The sequence below is a fragment of the Candoia aspera genome, chromosome 3 (genome assembly GCF_035149785.1).
Source record: "Candoia aspera isolate rCanAsp1 chromosome 3, rCanAsp1.hap2, whole genome shotgun sequence".
In the NCBI taxonomy this organism is placed as follows: domain Eukaryota; kingdom Metazoa; phylum Chordata; class Lepidosauria; order Squamata; family Boidae; genus Candoia; species Candoia aspera.
The window spans coordinates 165,817,760-165,832,324 of NC_086155.1; the positions used below are offsets into that span (position 1 = coordinate 165,817,760).

The following is a 14,565-nucleotide window of genomic DNA, read 5'->3' on the forward strand; positions in this document are numbered from 1 at the left end:
TTCAGGAAAATAATGTAGAAATAGTGGACAATAAAAAAATTTAAAAAGCGTTTCATAATTCTTTTTCAAATTTATAAGAAAAATGAGGTTTCACTAGAAAAAATTGAAGAATAGTTGAATAAGCAAAATCTGAAATTGACACAAACACAGCAATTAATAATTAATAGTACAATAATGACCCAAGAAGTAGTAGAAGCTATAAAAAAACATAAATTAGGAAAAGCACCAGGTCCAGATGGAATATCAGTAGGATATTACAAATGTTTTATGGATCAGATTATTATACCATTTACAGATTTGTTAAATTCGATTATGATGGGATCAGAAATGCCTGATACATGGAAAGAAGCTAACATTACTTTTATTCCAAAAGAAGGACAAGATCTTTGATTAAAAACTATAGACTAATATCACTTTTAAATAATGATTATAAAATATTTACATCAATATTGGCAGAAAGGCTAAAAGTAATTTTACAAGAAATTATAGATCAGGATCAAAGTGGTTTCCTCCCTAAGCAACAATTGAAGGATAATGTAAGAATAGTATTGGATATTTTGGAATATGCGCAGTATCATAATGAACACCAGATAGCCCTTATTTTTTTAGATGTGGAAAAAGCTGTTGACAATTTAAATTTGATTTTCATGTTTAAAGTTTTGGAAAAAATGGAATTTGGAGAAGGATTTGTAAAAGGAATTAAATCAATTTATAAAACCCAAAGGGCCAAAATCATAATAAATGAGGAATTAACAGAATATTGTGAAATAGAAAAAGGAACAAGACAAGGATGTCTTTTATCACTGTTGTTATTTATTTTAGTTTTAGAAGTTCTTAATAGGGATATAAGAGAAGATAAGCAAATAAAGGGACTAAAAAATAAACAAGAAGTTTTTAAGTTAAGAGCACTTGCAGATGATTTAGTTTTAATTCTACAAAACCCTTTAGATTCAGTGGATTATTTAATGAAGAAACTGAAAGACTTCAGACTGTTAGCAGGTTTCAAAGTAAATAAACAAAAACCAAAAATGTTAAGTAAGAATATGGCACAAGAGAATCAGGAAATATTGATGAAAAAGACGGGCTTTAAAGTGGAAAAAAAATTAGGTATTTAGGAATAAATGTATCAGCTAAAAACAGTGTTTTATTTCAAAATAATTATAGCAAAATCTGGAATGAGATTAAACAGGATATGATAAGATGGGAAAAACTTCATTTCTCTCTTTTAGGGAGGGTATCTATAACTAAAATGAATGTATTACCCAGGATGTTATTTTTATTTCAAACGTTACCCATTTTAATAACTGAGACAATATTTAAACAATGGCAAAAAGATATTTCAAAATTTGTTTGGCAAGGGAAAAAAACTAGAATTAAGTTTAAATTATTACAGAATGCCAAAGAGAGGGGAGGATTAGGATTACCAGATTTAAAATTGTATTATGAAGCACGTTGCTTTCTGTGGATAAGAGACTGGATAATGCTGGAAAATCAAAAATTGTTACAATTAGAGGGGCATGATTTGAGATTTGGATGGCATGCATATATATGGTATGACAAAGTTAAAGTGAATAAGGACTTTAGAAATCACATTATTAGAAAGGCTATATTAAAGGTTTGGGATAAATATAAAAAAAGACTAACCCCAGATATACCAATGTGGATATCACCACAAGAGGCATTTGTAAGGAAGGGATCTATTGGAAAGGGGAAAAAATGGTTAAGATATAAAGACTTATTAAACTATGAAAAAGATAAATTGGTATTTAAAACAAGAGAAAAATTAGAATTAGAAGGGTACCCATGCCATTGGTTCATATGCAATTAAATGAACGTTACAAATTAGATATAAAGAATTATAAATTTAGAAATGAAAAAAACGGAGTTTGAAAAGCAATTATGTATGAATGATGAACATATTATCACCAAAATGTACAAAATGCTACTAGGTTTAAATTTAGAGGATGAATAAGTAAAGAATTGTATGATCAAATGGGCAAGAAACTTTGGTTATAATATTATGCTAGAGAGATAGGAAAAGATGTAGACAAGGGGATTAAAATTTACACTGTGTTACAGTCTAAAAGAAAACTTCTACAAAATGATGTATCTGTTGGCAGAGTGCTGGGAAAGCCTTTAACCCAGGAGAGATCAGAAAAGTCACAACCACCAGGCATTTCTATAAAAATAATTTATTTACAGAAAGCAAAACAAATTTAAAAGGCTTCTGCATTCTTGCAGGCTCTTAGAGCAGCTACATGCCTACACAGAAAGGAAAACAGAAACTAAAAACAAGTCCAAGCAGGTTCCTCCCCCCAGGTGCAAAAATCAACATCTGAAAAGGGGACAGTTGAATTCAACCTCTGCACCCGGCCAAAATGATTAGTTACCATAGTAACCTTAATCTGTAGTAGAAAACATTAACACTCCCTTTTATACTACAGAATAAGATGCAAACCAATTTTCTTTGACAACGCTGTATGTCTTTCCATTCACATTATTTTAACATTATCTCCCCTTTGGTTTAACAGAAAGCTACCATCCTTCTTCCTGTGTATTTCTAAACCTAGGTTGTTATAATTCCAAGGCTTTTTAATGTGAAATGGCTTTTCATGCAGGCTTCAAAATCAAGCCTTTGTTTTTCTGTTGGTGTGAACAGCAGCAAATCATCAACATAAATGCACAGATACATACAGCCTTGTTTGTCTTTCTTCATATATACACATGGATCTGCTTTTCCTTTTTCAAAACCAAAATTCTGCAGTTTTTCATCTAATTTTTGGTTCCAGGATCTAGCAGCTTGTTTTAACCAATAGATTGACTTCTGTAGTTCACAGACTAGATTCTCCCCTTTTTCATAGCCAGGGGGTTGCTGCATGTATATTTTGTGGTCTAAATCACCATAGAGAAATGCAGTTTGAATGTCATAGTGGTGAACTGACATTCCTTTCAGTGCAACTTTTAACAGTAATCTAATTGATTCACCTTTAGTAACTGGTGCAAAAGTCTTGTCAAAGTCTAAATCTTTCCTTTGAGTGAACCCTTTTGCAACTAGCCTTGCTTTATATTTTTGGATTTTGCCATTAGCATCCCTTTTCAGTTTGAAAACCCACCTACAACCCAGACAGCATTCACTGGGAGGTAGATTTACCAGTTTCCATGTTTTATTTTCTTTCAAGGATGCTAACTCCTGTTGCATGGCAGAATGCCAATTTTGTGCAATCTCAGGTGGTAAAGCATTCACTTGTTCTAAAGACTCAGGTTCTGTGAATATGTGAAAAGCCTTTACTGTTTCAGCCTGAAAACGTGATGGAGGAACGCCTTTATTACTCCTCTGAGATCTGCGAGGTAATACAGGGCTTAAATTTTGACTATCACTTTCCTGAGAAGCATCTGTCTCATCAGACAGATCTTCAGTTTGCTTTTCTGGTTTAATGTCCTCATCAGGCAAAAGATCACCATCAGCAAGTCCTTGCTGTTCTCTTGTGGTGGTCAGTTCAACTGGAGAGCTAGAGTTTAATCTCCCCCCGTTTTGTTCAGCAAAAGAAGCGCTTTTGCTAATTATCAATTTCTCTCCCATTATGAACCTGTAGCTCCTTTGGCTTTGTTCATAGCCAACAAAGATGGCTTTCTTTGTTGTGGGGCCTCCTTTCCTTCTCTGTTGTTTTGGAATATGAACCCAAGCAGTGTTACCAAACACTCTAAGATGGTTTACCTTTGGTTTCACACCATAAAACAAATGGAATGGAGTGTCCTGAATCACAGTTATCCAATCTGTTTTGTACATAAGAGGCAGTAGATATTGCCTCTCCCCAGTACTTAAAAGATAAATGTGAATCTTTAAGCATGCATTCCATCGCATTTTGCAATGTTCTGCCCTTTCTTTCAGCAACACCATTTTGCTGAGGGGTGTAAGGGTTAGAAAGAATCTGTTCTATCCCCTTTTCTGCTGGGAACCTTTTGAATTTGTGAGAAAGGTACTCTCCTCCTCTATCACATTGGAGTGCAGATACAGGCCTAGGGAATTTTCCATTTGCCCATGTCACAAAACTTTTAAATTTCTCAAATGCCTCATCTTTATGTTTTAAGATGTAGATAAATGTGTATCTTGAGAAATCATCAATGATGGTCATTGCATACTTTGCTTGTCCAAGACTTGGAGCAAAAGGACCAATGACGTCAGAGTGTACAATTTCCAAAGGTCTAGTTGTAACTCTGTCACTGTGCTTACTCACAGGAGCTTTTAGTGTTTTGCATTCTTTGCAAACTACACAATCTAAGTATTTGTCACAGGGTTTTATCTTTAAGTCAGCACACAGCTGTGGCATTTGTGCTATATACTTGAAATTAGCATAACCAAATCTCCTGTGCATCAGGTGTACACATTGGTCATGATATGGAGTGTTGCCAACTGCAGCCTTGCACCTTGGCTTCCTTGCATTTTGCACAATGTACAAGGAGTCTTTTAATATACCAGTAGCACATACTTTTCCATTTTTATGTATCTCACAACCATTTTTCTTAAATGTTATGATATACCCTGTTGCAGCCAATTGTGCCACAGATAAAAGGTTTGATTGTAAATTTGGCACATACAACACACCTTTTACAGTTTCTCCCAAGCAGGATAAATACAAGTCACCTTGTCCCATAATTTTGGTCACAGACCCATCAGCCAAAGATATACTTTGTCTTTCAGTTTTAGACAGTGACACAAAAGAGCTGTTACAATTACATAAATGACAATTGCCCCCAGAATCAAACACCCATACATCAGAATTACCCTTCTCAGCAACCTGTGCAATTTGGGTTGTCTGAAGAGCCTTCTTCTGTGTTGCCCTTGTGTTCTTCTTCTCTGTCTTTCTACTCTTGGGTCTCAAGGCACAGTCTTTCTGCAAATGCCCAGCTGAACCACAGGTGAAGCATCGCTGGCTGGCTAGTTCTGTGGCCTCAGCTTCCTTTCCCTTCTTTCTCCTTGTTTTCTGGTATTGCAGCTTTCCAGAAGAGATGGGGGGGGGGGAATCTTTCTTCTCTCTTCTCCCATTCAGCGAGTAAGCGCTATCTAACATACGATGGGGTGAGGTCTGCTTCAGGCATAGCCTCCAGGGTACAAATCAGTGTGTCCCACGTTTCATTTAGTGAGGACAGGAGGATATAGGATTTTGTGACAGGCGTAAATTCCATTCCTCTCTCCTGCAACTCAACAAACAGCTGCTGAATATGATGCAGGTGCTCAGGAAGGCTATCTCCTTCTGCAAGGTAGGCTTTGTACAGCTTTTTTGTCAGGGTAACTTTACTCCCTGCTGTTGCCTTTACATATAAGTCTCTCAAAGCGTCCCAAAGTTGCTTTGCGGACTGCATGCCTCGCACGTGGACTAGCTGATTGTCCTCGACTCCCAGGATAATGGTGGCTCTGGCCCGCTCATCCTGTCTCAGCCATTCAGCACTGGGATTTCGGGGGGTTTGCTCACCAATTGGCAGCCAAAGATTCTCTCTGCAAAGATACATCTCCATCTTCAGGGCCCAATTCAAATAGTTGGTCTCTGATAGGCGCTCCAGAGGCATCACTGAGGGCTGGGAGGTAACCATGGCTTCTTCCTTCTTTTGCAAGTCACCTCAGCTGGCTTCTTTGTCCTGTAGACCGGCAGTTGCTGGAAAATCTCCAGGCGGCTCCAAAGAAAATCTTCACAGGTCTTTGCTCCCTGCCTTTAAATTGTGCATGAGGTATGGAGCTGATCTCTCTATTCTCTCTGGGTTTTACTGGGCTGTTTACTGGGCACATAACCTATTGGCAGAGTGCTGGGAAAGCCTTTAGCCCAGGATAGATCAGAAAAGTCATACACACCAGGCATTTCTATAAAAATAATTTATTTACAGAAAGCAAAACAAATTTAAAAGGCTTCTGCATTCTTGCAGGCTCTTAAGAGCAGCTACATGCCTACACAGAAAGGAAAACAGAAACTAAAAACAAGTCCAGGCAGGTTCCTCCCCCCAGGTGCAAAAATCAACATCTGAAAAGGGGACAGTTGAATTCAACCTCTGCACCCGGCCAAAATGATTAGTTACCATAGTAACCTTAATCTGTAGTAGAAAACATTAACAGTATCGATGGTATTTGATGCCAGATAAATTATCAAAAATGTTTAAAAATATATCAAATGTTGGATATGTGCACAAGAGGAGGGAATGTTTTACCATTTATGGTGGACTTGTAATAAAGCAAAGAAATATTGGGAACAGATATATATGATTATTCAAAAAAAATTGAAGGTAAATATAGTAAAAAAAACCCAGAATTATTTTTATTAGGAATAATGGAGGAAGAACTAAGAAAAAGATATGGAGATTTGTTGTTATATACGATTACTGTGGCAAGACTTTTATATGCTCAACATTGGGAGAGAGATCATATAACAACAATAGAAGAATGATTAAATTATTAGATTTAGCACAAATGGCAAAATTGACATTTCTGATGAAAGATAAAAACACTTTGAGATTTAAGGAATTATGGCAACCACTTCTTGATTACCTGCTTTTAACCGAACAAAATGAAGCTATGACTATGGGTTTTTTATATTAATGAATTAGTTAAATAGAAATAACGGTAATATAAGGGTAAATAAAGAAAAGAGATTACAAAAGGCAAATATAAGTATATCTGTAGCTATGATAGTCGGAAACTCTTCCTTTTTTTCCTTTTCTTTTTCTTTCCTCTTAATAGAAAATATTTTATTTTGTCTTACTATATTTGTTGTACCATGACTTTTTGTATATAGACTGTACTATAACTGTAAACGAATTTTAATAAATAAAGGATATAATAATAATAAAAAAAAAGAATTGACACTCCAGAGGCAAATCTTCCTCCCCTCACCTCCTGGCCTTGGGATGCCACTCCTTACTTTCCTCTATGAAATGAATGAAAGCAGATAGATCAAAGTTCAGCTCCACAGACCTAACGAAGTGGGAAATTCCTTTGTAATCCTTCAAACTTTGAAAAAATAACAGTAAAAAGGCAAAAATATTTAAATCCAACAATATAATTAAAAAGAATAATATGTATTTTAAAAAGCCAAATTAATAACTTCCAGAAATAATGAAAGTCACCAAGAGGTTCTGCATTTGTTGCAAAAAGCTTAACAAATAAAAAGAAAAAAATGGTGTTTTAGAAAGGGTGTGGGCAGCTTTTGAGTCCGTTTGAGGCTTCAGCATGGCTTAGGAAAAGATGGCAACCCCACCTCCCTGCTGCTAACTCACCAGTCGATCACAATATGCCATTCTGCAGTCTTCTGGCTGTGCCCAGCTGTCCAGAGAACAAATGGGGCAATTCCTGGGGTTCTCCTTAATCTGGAGAACACGTCTGGGCTTTAAGAAGAACTGCCTGAGCCCCCCTCCCCAAAAAAAGGGTCCATGCTGCCCGGTCTACTGCAGAGATTGCGGAGACACGTCTCAAGTTGCCAATCCCCCACCAAAAGTCAGCATTGATCTTTATTGATGCAGAAAATGCCTTTGATAATTTGGACTTTTTTTGTTTAAAATTCTGGAAGATGTGGACTTTGGTGAGAATTTTATTAAAGGGATAAAATTGATTTACATTTCACAAAAGGCACAGATAATTGTGAATGGAGAATTAACAAAACCTTGTGAGATACAGAAAGAGACAAAAAAGGGATGCCCTCTGTCACCACTATTTATTTTAGCTTTGGAAGTACTAAATAGCGACATAAGACGAGATGAGAGAATTGCTGGAGTATTAAAAGAAAAACATATAAATTATGGGCCTTTGCTGATGACTTGGTGATAATTCCAGAAGATCCTCTGGGAGGAATAGAAATATTAATGGAAAAACAAAAGGATTTTGGGGGTATTAGCTGTTTTTAAAATTAATAAGCAAAAGAAGATGCTAACAAAGAATATGGAAATGGAAAAAAATGGAACTGATGGAAAAAACTGGTTTTGAGAAAAAAATTAAATATCTGGATATTACTATGACTAATAGGAATTGTATGTTATATCAGAACAGTTAAGACATGGAATGAAATTAAGAAAGATTTAAGATGGGAGAAATTACAACTGTCATTGTTGGGGAGAATTTCTGTGATAAAAATGTATGTTTTGCCTAGAATGATGTTTTTGTTTCAAACAATATTTATTCTGACAACTGTTGTACCATTTAAGCAATGGCAGAAATATTTATTTATTATTATTCTTTTATCCCGCCTTTATTATTTTTATAAATAACTCAAGGCGGCAAACATACCTAATCCTCCTTCCTCTTCCTATTTTCCCCAAAACAGCAACCCTGTGAGGTGAGTTGGGCTGAGAGAGAGTGACTGGCCCAAGGTCACCTAGCCGGCTTTCATGCCTAAGGCAGAACTAGAGCTCACAGCCTCCTGGTTTCTAGCCCAGCACATTAACCACTAGACCAAACTGGCTCTCTAGGTTTGTATGGCAAGGGAAAAAGCCAAGGGTTAAATATAAAATACTCCAAGATGCAAAGGAATGAGGATTGGGATTACCTGATTTGAAATAGTATTTTGCAGTCTGCTGCCTGCTTTGGATGAAAGAGTGGGTTTTGCTGAGAAATAAGAGAATTTTAGAACTAGAAGAGCACTATCTGTGGTTTGGATGGCATGGTTTTATGGTATGATAAAGTTAAGGTCAATGTAGATTTTAAGAATCATTATATTAGAAGTGCCATATTGTGAATATGGAACAGATATAAACCCAGACTCTGCCTGAAAATGCCTTTTAGGGGTCTATGCAGAACCCTTCCACAACAGATGCCTTCCAATACTGTATGACCAACTCTACAATTCTCAGCCAGCCTGATTAAAGACTATGGATTGTGAGGCATAATGCTGTTAACTGGAATTTTTAGGCTTCATTATTAGCTTTTTAATAAAGGTGATATTAGCATTTTAGCACAGCATCCTTGCCTTCTTTTGAAGTTCAGGAAAGTTTTCCTTTTACCCCAAACTTACTTTCTTTTATGTGCAAAAACTAGCCTTTTCAGCAACTAAACAATAGATAGAGTATTCGGAAAGTCCTTGAATACACTGCAAGTTTTAAGATGATACAAACCCAGCTGGGAAAGGGAGTGACATAACCCATAAATTTGCCACTTGTGGAATGTTATCTATAATTAATGTTTTCTATTGTTCAATTCTCACATGTAATCAATGTCTTTTATTGTTTGATTAGTTGCTTTCTGATGAATCACATATACCAAAAGTATGTATCATTTGTCTCTGTACCCTATAAAAGGACTTGACCCCTCCCCCCTTAATAAATGCTTTTGCTTTTGCCTGAATTGCTGTGTGATTCATGTTTTCAGGTAGGCAAAAAGCCACTTTACAAAGTTAGTCTCTTTCCCAAATTCAGGGACCAAGCTCCATGCCAAACTTGGGGTGCCTGAGTTTCTAGGCAACAATGTTTTGGAGGTTATTCGGTGAAACACAACTCCTTATCTGCAGTACAAGCACATTCAGCACCAGAAGGCTGCCATTTTGCCCCAGAGAATTGCAGGCCTCTTCTTGGTACCCCTCCCCCTCAGAGCCTTAGTCTGCCAACTGCCTACTAGAACCATTTCCCAGAACAACTGTTGCAAATGGAACCTCAACAGAAACAGTGGAAGCAACATTTATGTCCTTGTGTATTACGTTTAAACTGACCAAAGGAGCAACACCATGTTATTGTCCCTGTTAGTGAAGTTTTGGCTGTGCTCAGTTATGGCAGTTGACTCCTGGCCATGCAGCTCTGAGGAACTGATTTATTCAGTTCGGTCTCACCATTCAGTCATACTACCACAAGGTTTGCCGCTTAATTTCAGCCACCCACACCCTCATATATTACACCACCCATGTGGAAATTTTTTTTTTTCTGGTATTTCCCCAGCTCTTTACCTTGGGGAAAGGGTATTCCTCAGCCATGATAATTTTGAAAGCAGCCTTCTTCCTCTAACCATGCCCAGCGAATATACAGACCCACCTGCCATTGTTAGTGATGCTATTTTTGTGAACACAGTTATACTTATCCTAGTGGTGAATGGAAAGGTCTTTACCTATTACTATATGGGATGGGACATGTGGCTGCGTGCAAGCGGGATCACTAGTCCAGTTACGCAACTTGCTTCCTACAATTGCTGTTTCGCTCTATATGATGATACCTGTGAAAAAATCAGTTATCTTGTTGTGGCATATGACACAGGCAATTTGGCTAGCAACAGTGAGATCTTTTATTCAAAAGATGGGGGCTACGAATTTGTACCTTTAAAGAGTAGACCACTGAGGGATGGCATTCTACTTGGTGTCTATGTTTTTGCTTCCTCAGGAGATATTGGAATGCTCCTCAAGAATACCAGTAATTCCAGCACTGTGTACTTCACATATGGAGATAATGAATCCATGAAAGATGGAACAGGAACACCCTTTAACATAGACTTATGGAAAGAACATGATGTTGAAAGCACACTTGCCCCTGGCATGAGAGGTTTTATCGTAATATGCACCACGAAAACAATTATGCGCTCCGCGAATGATGGATTGACAACAGATGATGTTACTGTACTTCCCACAGTCAGCTATCCTAATCAAACTTTTCCAGAAGATATTTGCTCTACAGCTACCAGCCCTAATGAGGTTGTAGCCCTCACCCATTCTCAGCTTTTCTATGGAAACCTGGACATGACCTCTAGCCAAATGGTACATTTAGGGGAGAAAATCATTTCCTCACCCCATGAGCCTTGTGAAGCTATGTTTTTTGAAAATACTGGAATACTCAGCATCATCCGTCCACTTCCCAGCAATGTATCTGAATATTACCATTTTCATAAATGCAGCATCAACATCCAGGCTAGGCTCATGAGTCTGGAGCCACCATTGCAACCCTGTCCAATGGAGATCCTCACTGGTAATTTCCATAAGAAGATGTATTATATTGATACAAAGCAGCAGCTTCATTTTAATGCCACGTTTGTACCAAAGGCAGGGACTGGTGCCTATCCATATGTAACTCTGAGCAATCCACATGTGCTGGCATTTGAGGCCCACGTTGTGGAGGATGGCTATACCTTTAATGGAAACGGTAAATATAGCTTGCAAATTAAATTACAAGAGCAACAATTAGCAAGTATGATTGAAGAAACAAAGATTACATCACCCTTAAAGAAGATATCAAGTGTTACTGTGGACATCTACAACAAAGGAATATTCTGCATTGACATGCATCCATTGACAGCACTTATTGCAGTGGAGTGTCCACCTAAGAAAAAAATCAGAATTTTAATGAGTACAACAGCTTGCAGCAAAGGTCTCTTTGAGCCAAGACTACTACAGAAATATGTTTATTCAATTGATAAGGAACTATATGATCCCTTGTTCCTTGGCAGAAAAAATTTAGAACAGGAAGATCGTAATGTGACCTATGACTATCACAGTTGGCGATGTCCCCTTCTCTTATATTACAATAAACCATGGCTTCCAGAACTTGAATTATGGCAGAGTGGTAAATTTGTGGAATACGTTTCTGCCGATTTTGTACTGTATGAAATACATGGAATGCACAATTATGATTATCTCTTGACTGAAGTAGAGGCCAATTGTTTGTCAGAGGCACAGAACTGGATCAAACAATTAAAAGCTGAAGAAAAACCACAAAATGCATGGACTAGATATAATTACGTGAGTTGCAAGGAGCCCAGAAAAAACAAATCTTCACCATCACCTAATTCAAAGTACCAAGTTCTAAACAGGGATGAAAAAAATAGAATACTTTTTCCACAGTACAATGGCTTTTATGTCTTCCACATTACTATTGTAGATAGCTTATATAGCTACTGTAACCTTACCGCCACTTTCAGTGTGTATGTTTATGGAGCCCTCCCAAAATCTGAGGTCAATGCTGGAAAAGCACTGATTAGTTTTCTTGTTCTCATATTTGGCACAATGCTAATGGTTTATTATTTTCCTAAATTACTAAAGGAGAATGAAAGAATGAAAAAAGTTTAGTCATAGCATTTCACAACAATGTAGAACAATAAATGTGGGTTTAATTATACTAAAAAAATTGTTCTTTGTTCCCTGGCTTTGATATAGGAATATAGTGTAATTATTGGTATATTTGTATGTATGTATGTATGTACATATCTTATCTCATTTCATCAAATTATTTTCAAGAATATTTATTACATTAATGGTGACAGGAATAACCATCTCTCCTCAGGCCTGTTGGTAATAATTGAAAATGAGAGGTTTGGGTATTTTTCTAATTGTATACAGTAAATAATCAGTAGCTTTCTGTAAACATGTAAGCCATATTCCAGGTAGATCTAAATTTCAAACACTTTCAACTTTATTATGGTTGGATATGAATTTCTATAGACATATGCTTCCTCTTCCAAACATTCATTAGGAGGGAATGTTGGCCCAATACTACAAAGGCACATACAGGTACGATGCACAAAATCTGTCTGTATTAAGATCCGTGTGTACATAAGAAAGTATCCTAATTAGGCTCCTATGTTGATCCAGCTGTTGTGGCTTGTGCACACATAATCCTATCACAAAATTGGTGGTAGTTGCTAGAGCCCAATGCTTTGTATTGCAGCATGTTATTGTAAAGAGAATTTTTAAAAAAACCAGGTAGCAAAAAGAGCCTAAGTGCTAATCATAGACTGCAATGACAAGTTTATGTTAATAACTTAGGTAAATGTTACAGACTAATTTTATTTCTTCTTCCTTTTTAATGGCTGATAATGACCTTATTTTTCCCCACTTTCCCTAGCACAAAACCTGAACTTATAAGAACACACATTTCAGGCTGGACATTGATCACTGAAACTGGTTATTCTGTGCACAAAACGTTTGAACATCCTTATACTTTCATTTCATAGAGTTTAAACAAAAAATCAGCGTGGGGAATGTAGTGAATATGATGCACATTTTATTTTATTTACAGCACATTTGTTATAAATATAATACATTTCTTGAAAAGCTTAACTTTTTAAAAAAACAGATCAACTGAATTGCTCTAGTTACATAATAAAGTGAATGAACTTAAATGACAAAACATTTCTTTGTTTGAAACAGTGCATTTGTACTGAGATGAATGAGAAAATATTCAAACTGCTTTCAAAATTGTAGAATATTAAGTGGAGTTATATATGCAATTGCAATGAGAATTGCTTTATCAGTATATGAGGAGTCTCAAATTCACCTTTTTAAAAAGTGAAAATGAAAAACAGAAAAATTGGACTGGAAAAAATTGGATCCTACTAACTTCACAGAAACAACATGATATAATTATCAATCTATGGCTTAATCAAAAAAAGCCAACAAGGAACTTTTTCCTAAATTGCCATCTAATGCAGCCACAAATATTAACACATGCTGTAAATTTTTCTCAGCAGTAAAGGTCCAAAGATTTCCCAATTTTGTTATGAGGAGTCTTAAAAGTTATGTGGTTATTTCCATTTAACTTATGAAACATTTTCTAAAAAGAAACTGAAATCCAATGTGCCTGGTATTATGAAAGAGAAATAGGCATGTTATCATATTATGTGGGAATTTTATCTACAACTTTTTAACAGGTTATACGCCAAGGTTGTAATTTCAAAGAAATAACAGTAGTTTTTTTGTTTTGTTTTTAAAACAAACCATAAATCAAATACTGTTGATAATAATCAGGGCTGGTACTGAATTCTGTTGACTTGTTTCAAATAAAGTAACCTGATTTGAAAGCTTGGCAAATATTCGTGGGGTTCCAAGATTATACACTCCAGTATGAACGAAGCAGGCCTTTAACTGCAGGCTAGATAATTCGTGGGCTTTTAGCTGAAGCTTGTATTGTGTTTGCCCAAGCCATGTAAATGAACCATGGGTTTCAAGGGCTTCTGGACTGCAAAAGAGAAAGCACAGGGGTCACATTTTCTTCCTGCTTATACCCCTGGTGTAAACAGTGTATTATGTGTCCTCATGACAACATCCTCATGGATGTTGACTGAGAATTTTCTGTAAAATATTTCCACTGAGTAAAAAACCATAAACTGGAAAATTCTAGGAAAACTATTACCATTGCATGAAAAGGCTTAAGCATCCCAGGTCAAATTGTATGTGAACAGAAGCTGACACAATTGCCACATGGCACAAAGTTAAACATGCTATCTTTCGACAAGTGTGAACGCATACTTCCTCTTAACATGCAATTTCTTACAGATTTAAAATATGAAAACAGCAAATGTGACAGGGAAGATATTGAACTCAAAGAGAGGTTGGATATTTCAGTAAAATTAGAAACTTACCTCCAAATTGACCATGAAGTGATTTCAGAAAAGAAAGAGGAATGGCTTTGAAATGGCCTTCACAATCCCTAGATTTGAATACTGAAAATCAGTGGAGATCTGTGCATGCAAGAAGACCTAAGAAGATTTCTGAACTAGAAGTGTTCTGCAAGGAAGAGTGGTAAAACCTCCCAAAAACAAGAACAGAAATACTCTTAGCTGGCTACAGAAAATGACTGGAAGTGATTATTTCTGCCAAAGCTGATATTACAAATTATCATCTG

The 14,565-nt window shown here is 36.4% G+C and overlaps 2 protein-coding genes across 5 annotated transcripts in view; one reads left to right on the forward strand and one right to left on the reverse strand.

Annotated features, from left to right (window-relative positions):
- The first annotated feature begins 9,643 nt into the window (after positions 1-9,643).
- Positions 9,644-12,011, forward strand: CATSPERD (cation channel sperm associated auxiliary subunit delta). The gene has a single exon (XM_063299959.1). It carries the CDS (start codon positions 9,693-9,695, stop codon positions 12,009-12,011), a length of 2,319 nt encoding a protein of 772 aa, XP_063156029.1. The 5' UTR covers positions 9,644-9,692.
- A 917-nt stretch (positions 12,012-12,928) lies between these two features.
- The window catches only part of TRAPPC8 (trafficking protein particle complex subunit 8), a 91,811-nt gene continuing 90,174 nt past the window's right edge, over positions 12,929-14,565 (reverse strand). For all 4 annotated transcript variants that reach the window (XM_063299231.1, XM_063299232.1, XM_063299230.1 and 1 more), the window contains one exon: positions 12,929-13,899. In XM_063299231.1, the coding sequence (XP_063155301.1) occupies positions 13,665-13,899 (235 nt within the window). In that variant the 3' untranslated portion in view covers positions 12,929-13,664. The remainder of the gene's footprint in view (positions 13,900-14,565) is intronic.